The sequence below is a fragment of the Myotis daubentonii genome, chromosome 4 (genome assembly GCF_963259705.1).
Source record: "Myotis daubentonii chromosome 4, mMyoDau2.1, whole genome shotgun sequence".
Taxonomy (NCBI): Eukaryota; Metazoa; Chordata; class Mammalia; order Chiroptera; family Vespertilionidae; genus Myotis; species Myotis daubentonii.
Window position 1 is genome coordinate 4,248,304 of NC_081843.1, and position 26,015 is coordinate 4,274,318.

Below are 26,015 nucleotides of genomic sequence, written 5' to 3' on the forward strand. Positions count from 1 at the left end.
GAGAGCAAGATATTGAAAACCTATTTGAAGAAATAATGACAGAAAACTTCCCCCACCTGGTGAAAGAAATAGACTTACAGGTCCAGGAAGCGCAGAGAACCCCAAACAAAAGGAATCCAAAGAGGACCACACCAAGACACATCATCATTAAAATGCCAAGAGAAAAAGACAAAGAGAGAATCTTAAAAGCAGCAAGAGAAAGAAACTGAGTTACCTACAAGGGAATACCCATACGACTGTCAGCTGATTTCTCAACAGAAACTTTGCAGGCCAGAAGAGAATGGCAAGAAATATTCAAAGTGATGAATACCAAGAACCTACAACCAAGATTACTTTATCCAGCAAAGCTATCATTCAGAACTGAAGGTCAGATAAAGAGCTTCACAGATAAGGAAAAGCTAAAGGAGTTCACCACCACCAAACCAGTATTATATGAAATGCTGAAAGGTATCCTTTAAGAAGAGGAAGAAGAAGAAAAGGTAAAGATTCAAATTATGAACAACAAACATGTATCTATCAACAAGTGAATCTAAGAATCAAGTGAATAAATAATCTGGTGATCATAATAGAATCAGGGACATAGATAGGGAATGGACTGACTATTCTTGCAGGGGAAAGGGGTGTGGGAGACACGGGAAGAGGCTGGACAAAAATCGTGCACCTATGGATGAGGACAGTGGGTGGGGAGTGAGGGCGGAGGGTGGGGCAGGAACTGTGAGGAGGGGAGTTATGGGGGGGGAAAAGAGGAACAAATGTAATAATCTGAACAATAAAGATTTAATTTCAAAAAAAAGAAAAACTCAAGAAACAAGAAAAACCTCAATCTAACCTTACACCTAAAGTAACTAGAAGAATAACAACAAACAACACCTAAAGTGAGTAGAAGAAATGATAAATATCAGTGCAGAAATAAACAAAATAGAGTCTAAAAAGACAAGACAAAGGTAAATGAAACCAAGACCTGGTTCTTTGAAAAGATAAACAAGGTTGACAGACATTTCTTCTTGACAGACTCTTCAAGAAGAAAAGATAGAGAGGACCCAAATAAAGAAGATCAGAAATGAAAGAGAAGTAAGTGACCACAGAAATACAAAGGATTATAAGAAAATATTACAAACAACTATATGCCAACAAATCAGAGAATATGGAAGAAATGGTAAGTTTCTAGGAACATACAATGTCCCAAAAGTGAATAAAAAAGTAAGAGAAAATCTAGGAGGAGCCAAGATGGCAGCCAGCAGGACGGCAATGAGGGATAGTGTGAGGGAGGGAGGGAATGAAAGGGGAGTGTGTGGAGGTGGTGTGTGTGTGTGTGTGTGTGTGTGTGTGTGTGTGTGTGTGGTGTGTGTGTGTGAGTGAGGGACAGTTAGATCCTGTGGGAGTCTCAGGGCCTGGCATACTGGCCTCTCCAAATGAGAAACCCCCACTACTGCTGCAAACACACCTGGGCGTCTGGCAATGACACAGAAACCATGTAATCTTGAAGGGTAGAGCTGCTGTGACTAGGAGCCCAGCCTCACCACCACCCAGACTGGCCTCAGACGCAACCCAAGACTCTATAGCCACTCTGGCCATGACCTGCTACTATAGCTGCAGACCCACAAACACCAGGACTCCAGCGTTCTTTGCCACAAGCTCCTGTGAGTCCTGGAGTGTATTCCTCTCCCACTGACCTACCACAGTGGCACAAGCCCCATGCATTCCAGTCCCTGGGCTCTCCCATGACTCTTGGCATGTGTGAAGCTCCCGCTGACCCACTGTATCCACGCATCCTGGTGCCTGAGCTCTCCTGAGACTCTTGGGACGCATGATGCTCCCACCAACCAACCACTGTGGCAGAAGCCCCACACAGCTCAGCACCTGGACCCTTCAGTGATAGTAAAAATAGGGAGACAAAGTAAAATGTCCAAAGGAAAGAAAAGGAGGATCACCAGAAAAGGAACTAAATGAAACGGAGGAATGCAATATATCAGACAAATAATTCAGCGTAATGGTCATAGAGTTCATAAACCAGATGGATGAGAAAATCAACAACTTATGTAAGAATCAAGAGGAGCCCTCACTCGCTACCAATTGCCTCCCTCACCACCTGCATGCCCTGCAGAAATTATTCGATTACACACAGGCCTTTGCCAGATTAGGCCCATGTCCAGGGCATTGGCTCCTCATCTCACTTGTTCTTATGCCAAATATGTAAAATTTGGTGCAGAGGCTAAAGCCATAATGCTTAAAAGTGTAGACCTTTCAGCCAATGCTGTAGCCATTACTATGGGGCCAAAGGGAAGAACAGTGATTATTGAACAGACCTGGGGAAGTGCCAAAGTAACAAAAGATGGTGTGACCGTTTGCAAAGTCCATTGACTGAAAAGATAAATATAAAAATATTGGTGCTAAACTTGTTCAAGATATTGCCAATAATACAAGTGAAGAGGCTGGGGATGGCACCATGACTGCTACTGTGCTGTCATGCTCCATTGCCAAGGAAGGCTTTGAGAAGATCAGTAAGGTAGTAATCCAGTGGAAATCAGGAGAGGTGTGATGTTAGCTGTTGATGCTGTAATTTATGAATTTAAGAAGAAGTCTAAACCTGTGACAACCCCTGAAGAAATCTCAGGTTGTTAAAATTTCTGCAAATGGAGACAAAGAAATTGTCAACATAATTTCTGAGGCAATGGAAAAGATTGGAATGAAAGGTGAAATCACTGTAAAGGATGGAAAAACGCTGAATGATGAATTAGAAATTATTGAAGGCATGAAGTTTGATCGAGGTTATATTTCTCCAAACTTTATTAATGCAGCATAAGGTCAGAAATGTGAATTCCAAGATGCATATGTTTTTTTGAGTGAAAAGAAAATTTCTAGTGTTCAGTCCATCGGACCTGCTCTTGAAATTGCCAATGCTCACTGTAAGCCCCTGGTCATAATTGCTGAAGATGTTGGTGGAGAAGCTTTAAGTACACGTTTTGACTAGGCTAAAAGTTGATCTTCAAGTTGTAGCAGTCAAAGCTCCATGTTCTTGGAACAGTAGGAAGAACCAGCTTAAAGACATGGCTATTGCTACTGGTGGTGCCATGTTTGGAGAAGGATTGACTGTCAATCTAGAAGACGTTCAGCCTCATGACTTAGGAAAAGTTGGAGAGGTCATTGTGACCAAAAATGATGCCATGCTCTTGAAGGGAAAAGGTTACAAGGCTCAAATTGAAGAACATATTCAAGAAATCATTGAGCAGTTAGATATCACAACTAGTGAATATGAAAAGGAAAAAATAAAATGAATACCTGGCCAAACTCTCATATGGGAGAGCTGTGCTAAAGGTTGGTGGGACAAGTGATATTGAAGTGAATGAAAATAAAAAGTCACAGATGCCCTCAATGCTACCCGAGCTGCTGTGGGGGGGAGGCATTGTTCTGGGAGGGGGCTGTGCCCTGCTTTGGTGCATTGCAGATTTGGGCTCATTACCTCCAACTAATGAATATCAAAAAATTGGTATAGAAATTATTAAAAACTCTTTCAATGACCATTTCTAGGAATGCAGGTGTTGAGGAATGATTGATAGTTGAGAAAATTACGCAAAGTCCCTCAGAAATTGGTTATGATGCCATGGTTGGAGATTTTGTGAATATGGTGGGAAAAGGAATCATTGCTCCAACTAAAGTTGTAAGAACTGCTTTACTGGATGCTGCTGATGTGGCCTCTCTGGACAACAGCAGAAGTTCTGGTCACAGGAATTTATAAAGAGGAGAAGGACCCCGGGATGGGTGGGATGGGCGGCATGGGAGGAGGGATGGGAGGCAGCATGTTCTAGCCCTTTACCATCATTACTGAGAACTGAGAGGAAGCTCAGGGCATCTCCTTACCTATAACTTCAGAGAAGTTAGTTGAAGGAAATGATTGATGAAAAGGCTGACTGAGATTCAAGAAAATCACTCTAACCATCAGTTACTGGTTTTAGTTGACAACATGCAATGTTTACTGTTGTCATTGTCCATGCCTACAGATAATTTATTTTTCATCTTTTAATAAAAATGCATTTGTACATTTCTGATAAGTGCAAGAGCCATATACCAATGTACTGCTTTGAACTTAAATCACTGAGGCATTTTTACTACTATTCTGTTAAAATCAGGATTTTAGTGCTTGCCATCACCTGATGAGAAGTGAAGAAGCAGCCATTCTGTGGAGAGTAAGAATAATTGTGTACAAAGTTGAGGAATATCCAATTATGTGACCTTTGTAAAATAAAAACTTAAAGTTAAAAAAATAATCAAGAGGAAATAAAGAATGATATGGCTACAATAAATAACATGATGGAGGGTGTCAACAGTAGACTAGAAGAAGCAGAGGACCATATTAGTGAGTTAGAAGACAGGGCAGAAAAACAAGCCCAATCTGAAAAACAATTGCAGAAAAAAATTAGAAAGAAAGAGGAGAGCATAATGGAGCTTTGGGAAAAAACGAAATGAAGTAACATACATATAATAGGGGTGCCAGAAGGACAGAAGAGGAGCAAGGATTAGAGAACCTATTTGAAGAAATACTAACAGAAAACTTCTCTGATTTGTGGAAGAAAAACTCACATAAGCACAGGGAGTCCCAAACAAGATGAACCCCAAAAGACCTATATAAAGATATGTCATAATTAGAATGGCAAACATCAACAACAAAGTAAGAATCTTAAAGGCTTCAAAAGAGAGAGAGAGTTACCTACAAAGGATATCCCATTATATTATCAAATGATTTCTCAACAAAAACACATCAGGCCAGATGAGAATGGAATAAAGTATACAAAGTGATGCAAAGCAAGGCACTGAATCCAATAATACCCTATCCAGCAAGGCTATCATTCAAAATGGAATCAGGAGATTCACAGACCAAAAAAGGGCTAAGGGAGTTTATCGCTACCAAGCCAAAAATGCAAGAAATGCTAAAGGGGAAATCAGGAGCTTTTCAGACAAAAGAAAGGCTAAGGGAGTTTATCACTACTGACCAAGCAATGCAAGAAATGCTAAAGAGAATGCTGTAAAAAGAAGAAATAGATAAGGAGGAAGGAACACAGGCATAAAGTACAGAAATGGCTACAAATAAGTACCTATAAATAATCACATTAAATGTACATGGATTAAATGCTCCAATGAAAAGACATCTTTGTAGGATAAGAAAACATGACCCATATATATCCTGTCTACAGGAGACCCACCTCAGAACAAGGGACTCACACAGATTGAAAGTGAAGGGATGGAAAAATATCATTCAGGCAAATGGAAATGAAACAAAAGCTGGGGTAGCAATACTTATATCTGAAAAAATAGACCTCAAAGTGAAGACCACATAACAGGAGACAAGGAAGGCCACTTAATAATTCTAAAGGGATAAATACAACAAGAAGATATAACTCTGGTAAACATATATACACCCAATGCAGGAGCATCCAAATACATAAAACAAACTTCTGGAAGATATCAGGGGAGAGATCAACAGCAATACAATCATAGTAGGGGGCTTTAACACACCACAGACATCACTGGATAAATCCTATAGACAAAAAAATCAGCAAAGAAACAGCAATCCTAAATGACTCGCTAGATCAGATGAACTTAATTGACATCTTTATAACATTCCACCCCCAAACTACAGAATATACATTCTTCTCATGCGCACATGAGACATTTTCTAAGATAGACTACATATTGGGACACAGGCAAAGTCTCTTCAAATTCAAGAAGATTGAAATCATATCAAGCATCTTCTCAGATCACAATGGCACAATATTAGAAATAAACTACAATAAAAACAATAAAAAATTCAAACACTTGGAGGCTGAAGAGCATATTATTAAACAATGGCTGGGTTACCAAAGAACTCAAAGAAGAAATAAAAAACATCCTGGAAACAAACGATAATGAAAACATAACAATCCAAAATCGTTGGAACACAGTGAAAGCAGCCATGAGAGGGAAGTTAATAGCATTACAGGCCTACCTAAAACAACAACAACAACAACAAAACAACAAGAAAAACTGGTAATAAACCATGTAACTCTGCAACTTGAAGAATTAGAAAAAGAGCAACAAGGAAAGCCCAGAGTGAGCAGAAGGAAGGAAATAAAAAAGATCAGAGTGGAAATAAATGACATAGAGACAAAAAAAAAATACAAAAGATCAGTGAAACCAAGAGCTGGTTCTTTGAACAAATAAACAAGATTGATGAACCTCTAGCCAGACTCATCAAAAAAAAAAAAAAAGAGAAAGGAAAAATGGAGAACAGGAGAGAAACAAAGATGGCAGCATAGGTAAACACCTGAAATTGCTGCCTTATACAGCCACTTCAGAACTACAACTAAAGACAAAACAGATATCACCGAGAACCACAGGAAGGCTGGCTGAGTGGAAATTCTACAACTAGAAGGAATGAGAAAAGCACACTGAGACTCAGAGGAGGTGTGGAAGTAAGGTGCAGAGGTACGGAGGCACGCGCGCGGAAAGGGCTGGCAACTGAGGACGCCGGTGTTTTCTTAAATCGGGAGGGAGTCTCAAGCTCCCAACAGCCCTGACTCCAGCTCCGGGCGAGTCTCTGGGGACCCAGACTCATAATGGGAGAAACTGTACTGTCTGGCAATGGGTGGAACTCGAGGAGAGCTTTCTCAGAGGTGCTTGCAGCGATTACCACAGGACACTGAGAACCGGGCGCCTCAGGGCAGGGCTGAGGATCTGCCATAGCTGTTTTCTCCACCTGTTGATTCCCTGAGACCCCGCCACACCCAAGCTGTGTGCAGAGGCTTTTGCATATGAAAGGCCTGGCCCTTTGCAATCTGAAAACTACCTAACAAACTGCAGCTGGGTCAGAGAGACCCAGAACTTCCAAAAGAAGGCTCAAGGCCCCACAGCAGCTTGCATTGCTTCAAAGCTGGGCCTCATCTGGGCACCTTCAAAACCCAAACAAGGAAGAGGAATCTGCAGATCTCTCTGTAGCTCCTGCTGAGTAGCCACAGGCAGAGGCTAAATTAGCACCTCCTTAGAGATCCAAGAGCCTGTGTACCTAGTGGTCAGAGTGGGACCATCCAGATTACAACTCCTCAGATCCATAAGGGACACACTCAGGGGGCAGACTCAGTGAGCACCAAAGCCCCATTGAAGCAAGTCTTGCTGCATAAGGGTGTCTTCAGCACAGAACTTCTCCCACTGTAGACACAGCTGATTCTCACAGCCAATTGGCCTGGAGGTCAATTCCTCCCAGTGATACCTACAACAATCAAGGCTTAACTACAACAAGACTGTGCACACAGCCCACAAAGGGTTGCACTAAGAGTGTCCACCTCAGGTAAGTGAGGCTGAGCCACTGGGCCCTATAGGACACCTAGCACACAAAGCCACTCTATAACACAGGGAAGCAGCCAAAATGCAGAGACAAAGAAACAGATCACAAATGACAGAAATGGAGGAAAGCAAACTACTGGCTATAGAGTTCAAAACCAATCTTATAAGGTTTTTCAAGAATTTTCTAGAAACTGCCGATAAATTTAGTGAGACCCTTGAGGATATGAAAAAGGACCAACTAGAAATTAAGCATACACTGACTGAAATAAAGAATATTATACAGAGATCCAACAGCAGACTAGAGGATCTCAAGAATCAAGTAAAATATTTGAAATATGAAGAAGCAAAAAATACCCAACCAGAAAAGCAAAAAGCAGAAAGAATCCAAAAATATGAAGATAGTGTAAGGAGCCTCTGGGACAACTTCAAGTGTACCAACATCTGAATTATAGGGGTGCCAGAAGAAGAGAGAGAGAGCAAGATATTGAAAACCTATTTGGAGAAATAATGACAGAAAACTTCCCCTACCTGGTGAAAGAAATAGACTTACAAGTCCAGGAAGTGCAAAGAACCCCAAACAAAAGGAATCCCAAGAGGACCACACTAAGACACATCATAATGAAACTGCCAAGAGCAAAAGACAAAGAGAAACTTAAAAGCAGCAAGAGAAAAACAGTCAGTTACCTACAAGGGAGTACCCATATGACTGTCAGCTGATTTCTCAACAGAAACTATGCAGGCCAGAAGGGAGTGACAAGAAATATTCAAAGTGATGAATAGCAAGAACCTACAACCTAGATTAATTTACCCAAGCAAAGCTATCATTCAGAATTGAAGGTCAGATAAAGAGCTTCACTGATAAGAAAAAGCTAACAGAGTTCATCACCACCAAACCAGTATTATATAAAATGCTGAAAGGTATTCTTTAAGAAGAGGAAGAAGAAAAAAGGTAAAGATAAATATTATGAACAACAATTACATATCAACAAGTGAATCTAAAAATCAAGTGAAAAAAATCTGAGGAACAGAGTAAACTGGTGAATATAATAGAATCAGGGGCATAGAAAGGGAGTGGACTGACAATTCTCGGGTGGGGGGGGTTGGAAAGGGGTGTGGGGGGCAGGAACAGACTGGACAAAAATCGTACACCTGTGCATGAGGACAGTGGGGGCGGGTAAGGGCAGAGGGTGGGGTGGGAATTGGGTGGAGGGGAGTTATGCGGGGTGGAGAGGAACAACTGTAATAATCTGAACAATAAAGATTTATTAAACAACCAAAAAACAAAGAGAAAGGACCCAAATTAGCAAAATCAGAAATGAAAGAGGAGAAATAACAGCAAACCCCACAGAAATATGAAGAATCATAAAAAAGATACTATGTGCAACTCTATTCCAACAAACTGGTTAACCTAGAATAGACATATTCCTAGAAAAATACAACCTTCTAAATCTCAACCAGCAGTAATAAAAAAAAATCTGAATAGTCTGATATGTATGGAGGAAATAGAAGCAGTAATCAAAAAACTTCCAACACACAAAAGCCCTGGACTAGACAGATTCACAGGGGAGTTTTATCAAACATTTAAAGAAAAAATAAAACCTACCTTCCTCAGACTATTTCAAAAAATTCCAGGGGAAGGAACACTTCCAAGCTCTTCACAAAGCAACCATTACCCTAATCCCAAAACCAGATAAAGACAATACAAGAAAGGGAATTACAGGCCAATATCTCTCATGAATATAGACGCCAAATTTCTCAACAAAATTCTAGCAAATCGAATCCAGTATTACATTAGAAAAATCATACACCATGACCAAGTGGGATTTATTCCAGGGATGCAAGGATAGTACAATATCCACAAATCAATAAAAGTGATACAGCACATAAACAAACTGATAGAAACCATATAATCATACCCAAAAGTATTTGACAAATTCCAACACCCTTTCATGATAAAAACTCTCATCAAGGTGGGAATAAAAGGATCATACGTTAACATAATAAAAGCCATATACGACAAACCCACAGCCAACATTATACTCAATGAGCAAAAACTAAAACCATTTTCCCTAAGAACAGGAACAAGACAGGGATGCCCACTCTCACCACTCCCATTTGACATAGTACTAGAAGTACTAGCCATTGCAATAAGACAAGAAGAAGAAATAAGAGGCATCCAAATTGGAAAAGAAGAAGTAAAATTGTCCTTATTCTCAGATGACATGATATTGTACATAGAAAACCCCAAAGACTCTATCAAAAAACTACTAGACTTAATAAATGAATTCAGTAAGGTAGCAGGATACAAAATTAACACCTAGAAGTCTATGGATTTTCTATACACCAATAATGAACTCACAGAAATAGAAACTAAAGATACAATCTCATTTATCAATGCAACAAAAATTAAGATAGGTAAGAATAAATTTAACCAAGGAGATAAAGGATCTGTACTCAGAAAATTTCAGGACGCTGAAAAAAGAGATAGAGGAAGACATGAACAAATGGAAGAATATACTGTGTTCATGGATTGGTAGAATTAACATCATTAAAATGTCCAGAATACCCAAAGCAATCCATAAATTCAGTGCAATACCCGTTAAAATACCAATGCCATACTTAAAAGACCTAGAACAAATTATCCAAAAATTAATATGGAATAAAAAAGACCTCAAATATCTGCAGCAATCTTCAGAAAAAACAATGTTGGAGGGTTCACAGTACTAGATACCAAGCTATACTACAAAGCCACTGTTCTCAAAACTGCCTGTTCCTGGCAGAAGAACAGACATATAAACAAATGGAACAGAACAGAGGACCCAGAAATCTACACAAGCCATTATACTCAATTAATATTTGACAAAGGAGGCAAGAACATACAATGGAGTCAAGACAGTGTCTTCAATAAATAGTGTTGGGAAAATTGGACAGATACTTGCAAAAAGAAATGAAACTAGACCACCAACTAGCACAATACACAAAAATGAACTCAAAATGTATAAAGGACTTAAATGTAAGATGGGAAATGATAAACATCTTAGAAGAATCCATAGGCAGCAAAATAGCAGACATATGGTCATAGCAACATCTTTACCGATACAGCACCCAGGGCAATGGAAACTAAAGAGAAAATAAACAAATGGGACTACATCAAAATAACAAGCTTCTGCACAGCAAAAGAAACCATCAATAAAACAACAAGAAAGCCACTGCATAGGAGAACATTTTTGCCAATGTTATCTCAGATAAGGGTTTAATCTCCAAAATTTACAGGGAACTCACATAGTTTAACAAAAGGAAGATAAACAATCCAATCAAAAAATAGGAAAAGGACCTAAATAGACATTTTTCTAAAGTGGACATACAGAAAGCCAAGAGACATATGAAGACATGCTCAAAGTCACTAATCATCCAGAGATGGAAATCAAAACAACAATGAGGTACCATCTCACGCCTGCTAGAATGGCTGTCAACAATGAATCAACAACCAGTGGTGGAGAAAATGCGGAGAAAAAGGAACCCTCATGCTCTGCTGGTGGGAATGCAGACTGGTGCAGCCACTGTGAAAAACAGTATGGTGTTTCCTCAAAAAATTAAAATTGGAACTGCCATTTGACTCAATAATCCCACTTCTAGGAGTATATTCCAAGAAGACAGAAACACTAATCAGAAAGGATATATGCACCCATATGTTCATAGCAGCACAATTTACAATAGCTAAGATTTGGAAACAGCCTAAATGTCCATCCGCTGATGAGTGTATTAAAAAACTGTGGTACAGAGAGAACATAAATGGAAATGAAAATTCAGATGCAAAGTAGAGAATTCAAGCTGGATATACAGCGACTAAAACCATCCCACATTCATCCCCCAGGTTTAAAAAAAAAACAAAAAAACAAAACAAAACAAAAAACTGTGGTACATCTACACAATAGAATACTATGCTGCTATAAAAAGAACTAATTCTTACCATTTGCAACAGCATAAATGGAACTGGAAAGAATTATGCTAAGCAAAATAAGCCAGTCGGAGAAAGATAAATACCACATGATCTCATTCATTTGTGGTGTATAAAGAACATTATAAACTGATGAGCAAAAATAGATACAGAGGCAAGGAAGTATCAGATTGTCTAACTACAGTGTGAAGGCAGGGGAGCATTGGGGGGAGGTAAGAGATCAACTGAAGGACTTGTATGCATGCATATAAGCATAACCAATGTACACAAGACACTGGGGGGCTGTGAGGGCACATTCGGGGGGGTAGGGGAAGCTGAGAGGAGGTCAATGGGGGGGGGGAAAGGAGACATATGTACTACTATTTATAATACTTTAAACAATAAAATAAGATTTAAAAAATAAAGATAGTGTAAGGAGCTTCTGAGAAACATCAGAGGTACCAACATTTGCATTATGGGGGTACCAGAAGGAGAAGAGAGAGAAAGATATTGAAAACCTATTTTAAGAAATAATGACAGAAAACTTCCCCTAGCTGAGGCGGGTGGCGGGGGGTGGGGGGGTGGTTAGAGAGCAACCAAAGTTCTTGTATGCATATATATTAGCAGAACCAATGGACACAGACACCGGGGTGGTGGGGACTTGCCCGGGGTGGGAATGGCTAGGGCTGGGGGTTAACTGGGGAAAAAGGAGACATATGTAAAACATTAGACAATAAAATAAATAAATAAAATTTAAAAATAAAGAAAATTTCCCCTACCTGGTGAAAGAAATAGACTTACAAGTCCAGGAAGTGCAGAGAGTCCCAAACAAGAGGAACCCAAAAAGGCCCACACCAAGACACATCATAATTAAAAGGCCAAGGGTTAAAGACAAAGAGAAAAATCTTAAAAGCAGCAAGAGAAAAGCAGTTAGTTACCTTCAAGGGAGCTCCCAAACGACTGCCAGCTGATTTCTCAATAGGAACTTTTCAGGCCAGAAGAGAGTGGCAAGAAATACTCAAAGTGATGAATAACAAGGACCTACAACCAAGATTATTCTATCCAGAAAAGCTATCATTTAGAAATGAAGGTCAGATAAAGAGCTTCATAGACAAGAAGAAACTGAAGGAGTTCATCACCACCAAACCAGTATTTCATGAAATGTTGAAGGGTATTCTAGAAGAAGAAGAAGAGGAAGAGGAAGAGGAAGAGGAAGAGGATTAAAATATGAACAATAAAGTGGCTATAAATACATATCTATCAACAGTTAAATCTCAAAATAAACGAACATGGAATCTAATGAACAAAAATAAACTGATGAGTAAAATAGAACCGGGGGTGGAGATTACCCAAAGACTTGTATGTATATATGCATTACCTATGGCCACAGACAATAGGGTGGTGAAGGGCTGGGGTGGGGTGGGAACCCCTTAGAGGTAGAAATAGGGGGAAAAGGATACATTTGTAACACTCTCAACAATAAAGATTTCTTTTAAAAATAAAATTAGAACATACAGTTAATGAAATAAAAAATTCTTTCTAATCTCTTCACTCCAAAGATGATAATTTATATTTTCTAGAATTTTCCTTTGTGTGAGGTATTCCTAATTATTTTTTCAGGTGGATGGTATAAGAGGATTTGCCGGGAGCTGGTACATGCTTGCTGTTTCAAGGGACCTGGCATATATGGCATACAGTTCTTAATATGTTTGCTCACCTTCTTGGCACTATGTGTTTTAACCAAGGTCTCTGAGAAAGGTTGTTTTCCCCAGGTAGGGATTTTCCCCTGAAGTTAGGGAGGGAATAAAACCCCTCAACTAAGTGCCAGGCGGGTAATTAATCCCTTTAACTACGAACAATCATGCTTAAACTACATAATCTTTTCTCCCTGGAATGGAGATAAGAAACGCCCTAACCTTTGTAATAGAGATTGATAGGATTGAATCAACTGGTATAAATACAGTTGTAACAAGACAGAAAGAGACAGAACTCAGAACACAGAACCAGACAGAGAGACAGAACTTCAGACACAGAACTTAGAACACAGGGCTTGGAAGACAGGACCAAGAGAGACAGAGCCTAGGCACAGAACCTACACAGAACATTCTCTAGAGACAGAAGAACTTCGCTGGCGAGAGCATGCCGGAGGATCCTGGAGAGGGACTGGCCTCGGAGCCTAGAGACAGAGCCTAGCGGGAGAACATGGCAAGGGATCCTGGACTGAACCTGACTACAGAGATTGGCAGGAGAACCTGACTGGAACCTGGACACTGAACCTGACTGGAGAACCTGACAAGAGAACCCGGCTATGATGATCAACTGAACTCAGCCTCCGTGTCATTCATTCTTCGCTGACTCCGTCCACACCTTTGGGGACCCCCTGGACCCGCTGGGGTTGGACCCCGGCAAGGATTTATTATAATGTTCTTGCAACTTTTCTGTAGGTTTGGATTTTTTGCAAAATAAAAACTTAAAAACATGGAAACAAAATGCCTCTCCTAAATGTACCACTAATATCACAAAAGCCTCATTTTTTTAAAAGCTCAGTAGGGCTTCAATATTAGTTTATTTTTTATTAAATGTACCAGGTTAATATTGTTTAATAACAAATTTCAGGTGTACAACTTTATAATACATGTGTATACTCTGATGTGTGCTCACCACCTACAGTCTAGTCTCCTGCCATCATCTTGTATTTATTTCCTTTACCCTCTTCATCCTTTCCTCACGCCCCTACCCCGCTGGTAACCATCATTTTGTTGTCCATATCTATGTGTTCATTTGTTGCTTTTTGTTTTATGTCCCACATATGAGTGAAATCGTATAGTTCTTATCCTTTTCCATCTGGTTTACTTCACTTAGCACGATATTCTGTAGGTCTATCCATGTTGTGGTAAATGGTAATGTTTCATGTTTTTATTTTACTTATTAAGTTGATTGGAGTGACATTTGTCAACATGAACATAGGGGCTTCATGTATGGGTTTCTATGTTACAAGACCTGTATACTGCTCTGTGTGCCCACCACCCAGAGTCAAATCTTCTCCTGTCACCTTATATTAGGACCCCCTTCTTCCCCTATCCTCTTCCCTCTGGCAACCAATGTCACCCAAATCAGCCACTATTTGTGTTATATGTTTTTATTTATATATATGTATCACTCTTCTTTAATCATCCGCTGAAGAACTCTTGAGTTGTTTCCATGTGTTGTCTATTGTAAATAATGCTGCAACGAACATATGTAATCTCTATTTATGAATAATTGTTTTCAGAATTTTCAGGTAGATACTTGGTAAAAAGCTTGCTGGGTCATATGGTAGCTCTAGTCTTAATTTTTTTAGAAACCTCCATACTGGTTTTTCAGAATGACTATACCCACCAGCAGTGTACAAAGGTTCTCTTTTCTTCACATCCTCTCCAACACTTATTATTTCTTGTCTTATTTATAATAGCCATTCTAACAACTGTGAGGTGCTGAGATATTACTAATTCTAATGAGTAATCTACAAGTATATTTTGAAGTTCGGGTGCTAATGAACAGTTTGTTGTCCTGGTCCCTCATGAAAACTAAGCTTCTGCATGTCTTCTGCTTGATTGTAGGTCTCTATCCTGCTACCAGTGGAGAGGCCTATATTAATGGATTTGCCATCTCAAAGCAGATGGTCCAGATCAGGAAAACCTTGGGCCTGTGTCCCCAGCAGGACTTGTTGTTTAATTACTTGACAGTATCAGAACACCTTTATTTCTATTGCACGGTAACCAAAGACATGTTGCTTTATTTCCACTCTATCCCTGTACTTAAGACAGAGTACCTACTAGCAATATTTTTATTCTTTGAACTTTCTTTCAAAAACTTATTTTTGGTGAATTATTCTTTAAACATACAGAGACGCAAAGGGAAGAAGACACTGTGTAGATGATGTAAGAAAAGAGCTGGCGAAACATGTTTCTGACGATGAAGTTGGAAGCACCATATAAAGTCTGCCTTTTCTTTCTAGATTAAAGGAGTCCCTCGAAAGATGTACCCTATAGAAATTGACCGTATGCTGTCTGCTTTTAACCTGATTGAAAAGCGAAATGCATTTTCAGCATCACTGAGTGGAGGAATGAAGCGCAAACTCTCCGTCATTATAGCACTTATAGGGGACTCCAAGGTAAAAGTAAAATAAAAGCTAAAAATGGATCCCCACTGAAGCATGTCTAAAAAAAATAAGCTGACGCAAACCCATGTGCTTCTATGTACCTAACACTCTAAAAGGAGCCTCCCAAATCCCAGATGTGCTTACATTATCAACCTTGTTGAAATAAAATGGTCATAGGTTTGGAATCAGTCCAGCATTCCTCATTCAGTTTTAGTCTAAGCTTATCATCTTAGCTCAGTTGGACACGTGACTGGAAAGGCCCCAGTGCACTAATCTGTCGTGTTTCACGTGGTCATGAAATTGTTCTTCTGGTCTCTAGGTGGTGATACTTGATGAGCCCACAGCTGGCATGGACCCTGCCTCGCGAAGGGCCACCAGGGACCTCCTTCAGCAGTATAAACAGGGCCGCACCATCTTACTGACCACCCACTACATGGATGAAGCTGACATCCTGGGTGACCGCATTGCCATCATGGTGAAGGGATCCTTACGATGCTGTGGCTCTTCACTTTTCCTCAAAAACATATATGGTCTCTCTCCCGTTAATCATTCTTTTGATATTGATGTCTTAATATTATTCTGACATAACTTTTATGAATATTGATATCTTAACAATATTATTTAACATAGTTTTTGTGTGTGTTTTATATCTACCAATCACTTCAGTGATTCCCTCTATTTTTTTAATTGGGTTCAACTATGAGCCCTTTGAAATAATGGTCATATTTCAATTTCTCAAAACTATTGCATTGTCCAAATTTCATGTTTATTTCTTTCATATGACATCCATATAAATTGTAATTTGCCCAACTGCAGTTGGGCCTTTAGTGAGCTAGATATCTCAATACGTAGATAGATGATAGATGATAGTCAGACAGTAGATGGATGAAGAATAGATACATATATTCATGAATTATATTAAAAATGTAGGGAATAAATATCTATTCCTTGTTTAAATCAGTATAAAATTGCTTCTGTATGTGCAGAATATTTTGTTCTAATTTTGAGAAGACTTTTTCTAAACATAAAAATGCCAAATATGTCTTAACTAGAGGCCCGGTGCACAAAAATTTGTGCACTGGGGGGGGGGTGTCCCTCAGCCCAGCCTGTGCCCTCTTGCAGTCTAGAACCCCTCAGGGGATGACCACCTGCTGGCTTAGGCCTGCTTCCCAGGAGATTGGGCCTAAGATAGCAATCAGACATCCCTCTGGCAGCCCGGCAGCGCTCGGGGGATGTCCACTTGCCAGCGGGGAGCAGGCCTAAACTGCAGTCGGACATCCTTAGTGCTGCTGAGGAGACAGGAGAGGCTCCCACCACCACCGCTGTTCTGGCAGCCAACAGCCTGGCTTGTGGCTGAGCAGAGCTCCCCCTGTGGGAGCACACTGACCACCAGAGGGCAGCTCCTTCATTGAGCGTCGGCCCCCTGGTGGTCAGTGTGTGTCATAGTGACCAGTCATTCCTAGTCCTTCTGCTGTTAGGGTCAGTTTGCATATTACCCTTTTACTATATAGGATAGAGGCCTGGTGCACGGGTGGGGGCCAGCTGGTTTGCCCTGAAGGGTGTCCAGATCAGGGTGGGGGTCCCGCTTGGGTGCCTGGCCAGCCTGGATGAGGGGATGATGGCTGTTTGCAGCTGGTCACACCCCCTTCAGGGTGGGGGTCCCCACCGGGGTTCCTGGCCAGTCTGGGTGAGGGGCTGAGGGCCGTTTTCAGGCTGGCTGGCGACTCAAGCTCCCAACCTCTCCTTTTTTTCTTTTTTTTTTTATTCTGGGATTTATTTACCTTCTATGGCTGTCACTGAAACTGAGAGCCGGCTTTAGCTCTGAGGCTCGGCTCCAGCTCTGAGACCTCGGCTGCTGAAAGCAGGTATCTGGGTTTGTTTGGCTTCTATAATTGCAACATTGTTTCTTAGAGTGCAGCTCAGAGCCCAGCAGCGGCAGGCGGGGAACCTTGGCTTCCTCCATCACTGGAGCAAGCACACCTCCTGTTCGCTTCAGCTGCCTGGCTGCCAGCCACCATCTTGGTTGGCAGTTAATTTGCATATCGCCCTGATTAGCCAATGGAAAGCGTGTCAGAGGTATGGTTAATTACCATGTTTGTCTATTATTAGATAGGATAACTTCCTTACCTCTTTTAGGTAATTATTTAAAATTATCTATCCATCAGTTTTCTTTGGCCCGCTAAATAAAATTTCAGCACCTAATCTCCAACTTTCATATTTCTTTCCATTTTTTCCTGAAGCATTAGCTTAATAAAATATATAATTTATTCATTTACCTTGTTTATTATCTGTCTCCCCTCTATAGAGGAAAAATTGTCAAGGAAAAAATTTTAGTTGAAGTCTAATTTATGTAATTTAGTTGAGTACAGTGAGTAGATATTCCATGCTCATTTTGATGAGTTTTTACAATTATATATGCCCATGTGACTCCAAGTAAATACTCTTATTTCTATGACCCCAGAAAATTCCCTTTAACCTCTTAATTGCCTTATCATTTTTATTACCATACATTAATTTTGCCTGTTCTTGAAAATAACAGAAATGAGTCATACACAATAATTTCTTGTTTCTGGTTTCTTTACCTCAGCACAGTAGTTTGAGATTAATCTTTGTTGCTGCATGCATCAGTAGTTCACCTGTTCTACTCTTCATGGAATTTTAGGTTGTTTTAGGTCATTTCCAATTTCCAAATATCATGAATGAATATGTTGTAAACTTGCTTGTAAAAATCTCTGTTGGATAAAAATTTATCTTGGGTGAAAATACATAGGAATGTAGTTACTTGGTCAATTATTAAGTGTACATTCAGCCAAAAGAGTCTCCAAAGTTCTTGTATTATTTTACAACTACCAGCATGTTTGAGAAATCAATTTGCTCTACATCCATACCAATATTTTGGTATTGTATTTGGATTTTAGCTGATCTAGAGAATGCGAAACAATGTCTATTACTTTAATTTTCATTTTCTTAGGAATAATTATATTTAGTACATTTTCATGTACAAATTGGTTTTTTGTATAATTTACTCTGTGAAATATAAATGTTGGTTTTGTATCTTTTTTGTTGTTAATTTGCAGTTCACATATTCTAGAAGTCCTTTATCAGATATATGTATTGTGAATATTTCTCAAATGCGTTTCTTGCCTATTTATTTTTTTGCTAGTATCTTTTTATTGAGCATAAATTTTTAAATTTGGAAAGCCCAGTTTATCAATTATTTTCCCTTTTTTTGGCCCATGCTTTTAAGGAAACCTTTGCTTATGTAAAGGTTGCAAATATATTCTCTTATATTTCTTCCAGATTTTTTATGGTTCTAGCTTCTAAAAGTTTATGACCTATTTCAAGTTAGTTTTTGTGTGAATGGTGTTAGATAAGTTGTTGATGTTGATTTTTCCGTGTTAATATACAGAATACATTTAACTTTTTTTTTCTGTTGAATTGGCACTTTTGATGGAAATCAGTTGATTCTTTATATGTTGGTCTACTTTTGGATTTTCTATTCTTTCATTGACCTATGTCTATCTTCCTACAAATATCATAGTCATGAATACTGTGTCTTTGTAGTAAGTCTTGAAAACAGGTAATATAAATCCACTAACTTTTTTTTTTTCCAAAATTAGTCCCCCCTGTTTTAGTCCCTTTTTAGTTCCATAAGAATTTTAGGGTCATTTTGTCGAATTCTACAAAAAAGCCTGGAAGGATATTGATTGGGATTGCTATGAATCTTTATATCATTTTGAGAAGACTGTTCATTTTAATAATATTGACTCTTTTCATATATGAACATGGTATAATTTTCTTTATTTATTTAGGGTCCATCCATTTAATCATTTTGGGCTGTATTTTGTTGTGTTTACTGGGAAGGTCTTTCATTGGATTTATTCCAAGCTATTTTTGTTTTTAATTTTATGTAAATAATATTACCTATTTAAATTAATTTTATAATTGTGTCTTTTCTAATATTTAGACATATAATGACTTCTATATTGATCTTGTTTCCTATGAACTTGTTTATTCATATATTAGGTCTGATAGTATTTTTGTGGATTTTGTGCAAAAACCTTGTCACCTGTGTATCTGAAAAGTTTTACTGGTGTAAGAACAGACACATAGCTCAATGGAACAGAAGAGAACCCAGAAATAATCCCACAAATATATGGTGAATTAATTTATGACAAAAAACTCAAGAATATATAATGAGAAAAGGGCAGTCAATTCAATAAATGATGTTAGGAAACTTGGACAGCCATATTCAGTTGGAACACTATCTTACACCAGACACAAAAATCAATTCAAAATGGATCTATGACTTTTCAAGTTAGTGTTTTTTGTTTTCCTCAGATAAATGCCCAGAAGTGGAATTGCTGGATCATTTGGTAGTTCTGGTTTTTTAATTTATTTTACTGAATTTATTGCTGTGACATTATTTTGGTTTGCAAAATTTATTGTTTTATTTAAGCACTAGGGGCCCGGTGCACGAAATTCGTGCACTGGGTGTGTGTGTGTGGGGGGGGGGAGTGTCCCTCAGCCCAGCCTGCCCCCTCTCACATACTGGGAGCCCTCAGGCGTTGACCCCCATCACCCTCCAATCGCAGGATCGGCCCTTTGCCCAGGCCTGACGCCCCTGACAGAGGTGTCAGGCCTGGGCAGGGGACCCTCATTTCCCCCCATCACTGGTTCTGCCCCCAGCCCAGGCCTGATGCCTCTGGCCCAGGCATCAGGCCTGGGCAGGGGACCCCCAGACCCCTCTGATTGCTGGCACTGCCCCTTGCCCAGGCCTGATGCCTCAGCCAGAGGCGTAGACCCCCATCACCCTCTGATCACCTGATCGGCCCCTTGCCCAGGCCTGACGCCTCCGCCAGAGGTGTCAGGCTTGGACAGGGGGCCCCCATCTCCCCCCGATCACTGGCTCTGGCCCCCGCCCAGGCCTGAGGCCTCTGGCCCAGGAATCATGCCTGGGCAGGGGATCCCCATCTCCCTCTGATCGCTTGCTCCACCCCCCGCCCAAGCCTGATGCCTCTGACCCAGGCTTCAGGCCTGGGCAAGGGGACCATCATATCCCCCCAATCCCCGGCTCCGGCCCCCACCCAGGCCTGATGCCTCGGCCAGAGGAGTTGACCTTCATCACCCTCTGATCACCAATCACCGGATCGGCCCCTTGACCAGGCCTGAGGCCTCCGGCAGAGGTGTCAGGCCTGGGCAGGGGACCCCAGCTCCCCGCGGTTGCAGGCTCCGCCCCTGCCCAGGCCTAACAACTCTGGCCTAGGCGTCCGGCCCGGGCAGCGGGGACCTGCAGCTGCAGCGGCCCCGCGATCGTGGGCTTTGCTTTAGGCCCAGGCAAGGGACCCCTAGCTCCCGGGACTGCCAGCTTCGACCGTGCCCAGCTCCCATCGCTGGCTCCACCCCTACTTCCTGCTATCACTGGCCAGGGCGGCAAATGCGCCTGATTCTCTCTGATCATGGCTGGGGGGCAGGGCAAAGGCGGCCCTGGAGCCGCCTTTGCCCTGCCCCCCAGCTCTTAGCTCCCCCCTGGGTTTCTGATCACTGTCAGTGGCAGGGGGCTTCTTCCTGCTTTCCCTTTCACCTCCCTGCATTGTGCCTACATATGCAAATTAACCGCCATCTTGTTGGCAGTTAACTGCCAATCATAGTTGGCAGTTAATTTGCATATAGCCCTGATTAGCCAATGAAAAGGGTATCGTCGTACGCCAATTACCATTTTTCTCTTTTATTAGTGTAGATAGTTGTTATACAACCTTATATTGGTTGTATTAGTTTTTGTGTACAGTATAGTGACTGGACATTTTTATACCTTGCATTATGATCAGCCAACTAATTCTGGTAATCATCTGTCATCTTGTAAACTTATTGCAATACTAGAGGCCTGGTGCATGAAATTTGTGCACAGGTAGGGTCCCTAGGCCTGGCTGGCAATCAAGGTCCATTAGAGCCTTCCGGCTGCCAGCCGGGGCCTTCCTTTGTTCTGTGCCACCCCCTGGTGGTCAGTGCACATCATAGCGAGCGATCAAACTCCCTGTTTCCTGGTCTAACTCCAGAGGGGACACTTTGCATAGTAGGCTTATATAGAGATAGATTATTGACTATATTCCCATTCCTCTTTCAACCGTCCCCTACCAACTTTCTTCTGGTAACCATCCCTTTGGTTTCTGTTCCTATGAGTCTGTTTCTGTTTGTTTTTTAGATTCTACATATAAGTGAAACCACAGGGTATTTGTCTTTCTCTGACTGACTAGTTTTAAATTTTGAGGAACCTCCATACTGTTTCCTACTGTAGCTACACCATTTTGCATTCCCACCAACAGTGTACAAAGGTTCCAGTTTTCTCACATCTTCCCCAACACTTGTTGTTTTTGTTTTTTAATAGTTGTCTTAATGGGTGTGGGGTGATATCTCATTGTGGTTTTGATTGGTAATGTTGAGCATCTTTCCTTTTTTTTATTTTTTTAAAATATATTTTATTGATTTTTTACAGAGAGGAAGGGAGAGGGATAGAGAGTTAGAAACATCGATGAGAGAGAGACATCAATCAGCTGCCTCCTGCACACCTCCTACTGGGGATGTGCCTGCAACCAAGGTACATGCCCTTGACCGGAATCGAACCTGGGACCCTTGACTCCGCAGGCCGATGCTCAATCCACTGAGCCAAACTGGTTAGGGCATGTTGAGCGTCTTTTCATATACCTCATGACCATTTCTGTGTCTTTGAGAAATGTTTATTCAAATCTTTAACACATTTTAAAATCAGGATATTAGTTTTTTTTTGCTATTGAGTTTACTACTGAGTTGGGATTCCTTATATATTTTAGAAATTAATCATTTACTTGTTATAGTCTCTGCAAATACTTTTTCTCATTCTATAGGTTTGCCTTTCCATTTTATTGATTGTTTCCTTTGTAGTGCAGAGGGTTATTAGGTTGATGTAACCCTACTTGTCTATTTTTGCTGTTGTTACCTGTACTTTTGGTGTTATATCCAAAAAAAATTATTGCCAAGACCAATGTAAAGAAGCTTTTACCCAATGTTTACTTTGAGGAATTTTGTAGGGTCAAGTCTTATGCATAAGTCTTAAATACACTTTGACTGTATTTTTTGCAATGATGTAAAATTTTTGTGTATGATGTCAAATATGGGCCCATATTCAGTCTTTGGTAGGTGAATATCCACTTTTCTCAATACTATATGCTGAAGAAACTGTCTTTTCTCTACCGTGTATTCTTGGCACCTTGTTGAACAATTGACTATATATGTGTTGGTTTATTTCTGGACTCTCTATGTATTACATTGATCTATTTTTTTTCTAATTTTATTCCAGTACCATACTGTTTTAATTACTGTTGATTTATAATATATTTGAAGTCAGAAAGTGTGATGCTTCCAGGTTTGTTCTTTCTTGAAAAAATTTTTGGTTACTCAGGGTCTTTTGTGTTTTCAATTAATGTTAGGATCTTGTTCTATTTCTATAATAAGTGCCATTGGGATTGCATTGATAGGGATTGCATTACTTCTGTAGATCACTTAAGGTACTATTGACATTTTAGCAATATTAATTCATGAACACAGGATATTTTCCCATTTGTTTGTGTCTTTATTAATTTTTTTATTAATGATTTTCATCAATGAATTTTAGTTTTCAGTGTACAAATATTTCACCTCCTTACTTAAGCTTAATTCTTTATTCTTTTTTTTAATGCTATTGTGAGCTTATTTTCTTAATTTTCTTTTTGGGTAGTACAGTGTTAATGTGTGGAATACAATTTATTTTTGTATGATTTTTTTATATTTTATTGATTTTTTTTACAGAGAGGAAGGGAGAGGGATAGAGAATTAGAAACATTGATGAGAGAGAAACATTGATCAGCTGCCTCCTGCACACCCCTTACTGCTGATGTGCCCGCAACCAAGGTACATGCTCTTGACCGCAATCGAACCTGGGACCCTTCAGTCCACAGGCCAATGCTCTATCCACTGAGCGAAACCAGCTAGGGCTATTTTTGTATGATCTTTTTATTCTACCTCTTGCTGAATTATATTAGCTGTAACAATTTTGTGGGGTTTTTTGTGGAGTCTTTAGGGTTGCTTATATATATCATCATGTCATCTGTAAACAAAGATCTTTTTTCTCTTTCTGATTTGGGTACCAGTACTTTTCTTGCTTAATTACTTGAATAGAACTTTCAGGATTTGTTGAATAGAAATGGTGAGAGTGGTTACCCTTGTCTTATTCCTGATCTTAGAGGAAAAGCTTTTAGTTCTTCACCATAGAGTATGATATTAGAAGTCAGTTTGTCTTATATGGAATTTATTATGTTGAGTTACATTGCTTCGATATCAGATTTATTGAGAGTTTTTATTATGAAAGGGTATTACATTTTGTCAGGTGCTTTTTCTGCACCTATAGAGATGATCATGTGATTTTTTCTTTTATACTGTACATGTGTTTCTTTTATTGATTTGTACATGTTGAACCATGTTTGTATATCAGGAATAAGTCCCACCAGATCATGGTATTTTTCTTTTAATGTGTTCTTGGATTCAGTGTGCTCATATTTTGTTAATGATGTTTACATCTATGTCTATCAGTGTTATTGGCCTGCAGTTTGTTTTCTTGTGCTGTCTTTTTCTGAGTTGGTTATCAGGGCAATGTTGGCCTCATAAAGTGAGTATAGAATTGTACTGTACTCTTCAATATTTTTTGAATTATAAAGAATTGTCATTAATTCTTTTTTAAATGTTTAGTAAAGTTCCTCAGTGAAATTATCTGCTCCTGGCATTTCCTTTTCAGGAGATTTTGATGATTGATTTAGTCTCCTTACTAGTGATAGTTATGTTTAGACTATCGTCTCATGATTTAATCTTGGTAGATTGTGTGTTTCTAGGAATTTACCAATTTTACTAGATTATCCAATTTGTTGCCATATGCTTGTTCATAGAACTCTCTGGTGATCCTTTTTACTTCTATGATATTAATTGTGATGTCTCATAATTTCTGATTTTATATTTAAGTCTTTTTCTTACTACTGTAGCTAACTATTTATTTATGTATGTATGTATGTATGTATGTATGTATGTATGTATGTTTTTAAACCACCAACCCTTAAAAAGAAAAACTCATGGACAGAGATAGCAGTATGGTGATTGCCAGAAGGAAGAGTATGTGAGGGCAGGTAGAAAAGGTAAAGGGAGGATAAATGGTGATGGAGGGAGACTTAACTTGGGGTGGTAAACATACAACAGAATATACAAATGACATATTGTAGAACTGAAACCTATATAATTGTATTAACCAATGTCACCCTAATAAATTTAAATAAAGACATGGGAAAAATAAGTTTCATAAACTTTTTCTATTGTTTTTATATTCTCTATTTCATTTATTTGTGGCATATTCTTTACTATTTTATTCCTCTGGTAACTTTGCAATTAGTTTGTTCTTTTTCCAGTTCCTTGAGGTATAAACTTAGGTTGCTTATTAGAGCCCTCTCTTCTTTTTAGTTTTGAGGTTTATCATCATAAACGTTCATCTTAGTACTGCTTTGCAGCATCCCATAAATTTTGGTAAATATATTTTTATTTCAGAGAGGAAGGGAGAGAGAGAGAGAAACATCAATGATGAGAGAGAATAATTAATTGGTTGCCTCGTGCACATCCCACACTGGGGATTGAGCCTGCAACCCAGGCATGTGCCCTGACCAGGAGTCGAACTGTGACCTCCTGGTTCATAGATCCACACTCAACCACTGAGCCACACTGGCCGGGTGGTATGTTGTATTTTTATTTAAACCTGGCTCAAGATATTTTCTAATTTGATATCTTCTTTGACCCTTTGGTTGTTCAAAATGTGTTGCTTAATTTTGAACAAATATTGGGATGTGTTACAACTTTACAGACAGTCCTCGGGTTATGTTGGACTCGACGTACATCATTCGTGGTAACGTCACCATCTCCCATCCTATATAATAAAAGGCCATGGACCATAAGCATAACGACCAAAACGACTGCTTGACCAGGGGCCATGAGGTGCATTGAACATCTCTTGGTCCCTCCCCACCCCTGGCCTGCGAGCAGCGGCTCACGGGGGCGAGTGGGGCAGCATGCAGCTCAGTGAGTGGGCAGGGTGGCTCGCAGCTCCCAGCGGTGAGCAGGCAGGGCAGCAAGCAGTGGCGGGCGGGGTGGCAAACAGTAGAGAGGTACATGTGCATGATTTTGTGCGCTGGGCCTCTAGTTTATTTATAAAAAAATAAAGTTCCGTCATTTCAACATATGTACATCTGTTCTTTATGTTTTTTATTATTTATTTACCACAAGTAAAGGTCAGGAATTGTTATCTTTCTTTTAAATTTTTTTTACTGTTTCACTTCATTACTGCTGTGTATGTGCTCCATGTGAGTGACGTAGGTGCTTAGGCAGGTGGGTCCAACTTACAGGGAAAATTGCGTCACATCGCGCCGTAGGAACGGATCTCTGACGTAACCCGAGGACCTACTGTATTTAGATTCTGATCATAGCTGTCTTCAAACATTTTAAGAATGGGATTAGGATTTTGCTCTTAACAGAGGTTGGGATCTGTGCATAAATGAGATTATAGAGATCACTTTAAGTTAC

The 26,015-nt window shown here is 39.8% G+C and overlaps 1 protein-coding gene and 1 pseudogene across 1 annotated transcript in view; both read left to right on the plus strand.

Annotated features, from left to right (window-relative positions):
* Nucleotides 1-26,015, plus strand: part of LOC132232543 (phospholipid-transporting ATPase ABCA3-like) — a 204,655-nt gene that overhangs the window by 145,275 nt on the left and 33,365 nt on the right. Inside the window, exons 13-15 of the mRNA XM_059691927.1 lie at nucleotides 14,851-15,005; nucleotides 15,249-15,404; nucleotides 15,712-15,922. Coding sequence (XP_059547910.1) covers nucleotides 14,851-15,005; nucleotides 15,249-15,404; nucleotides 15,712-15,922 — 522 coding nt within the window. The remainder of the gene's footprint in view (nucleotides 1-14,850; nucleotides 15,006-15,248; nucleotides 15,405-15,711; nucleotides 15,923-26,015) is intronic.
* On the plus strand, nucleotides 1,960-3,806 carry LOC132232476 (60 kDa heat shock protein, mitochondrial-like; annotated as a pseudogene).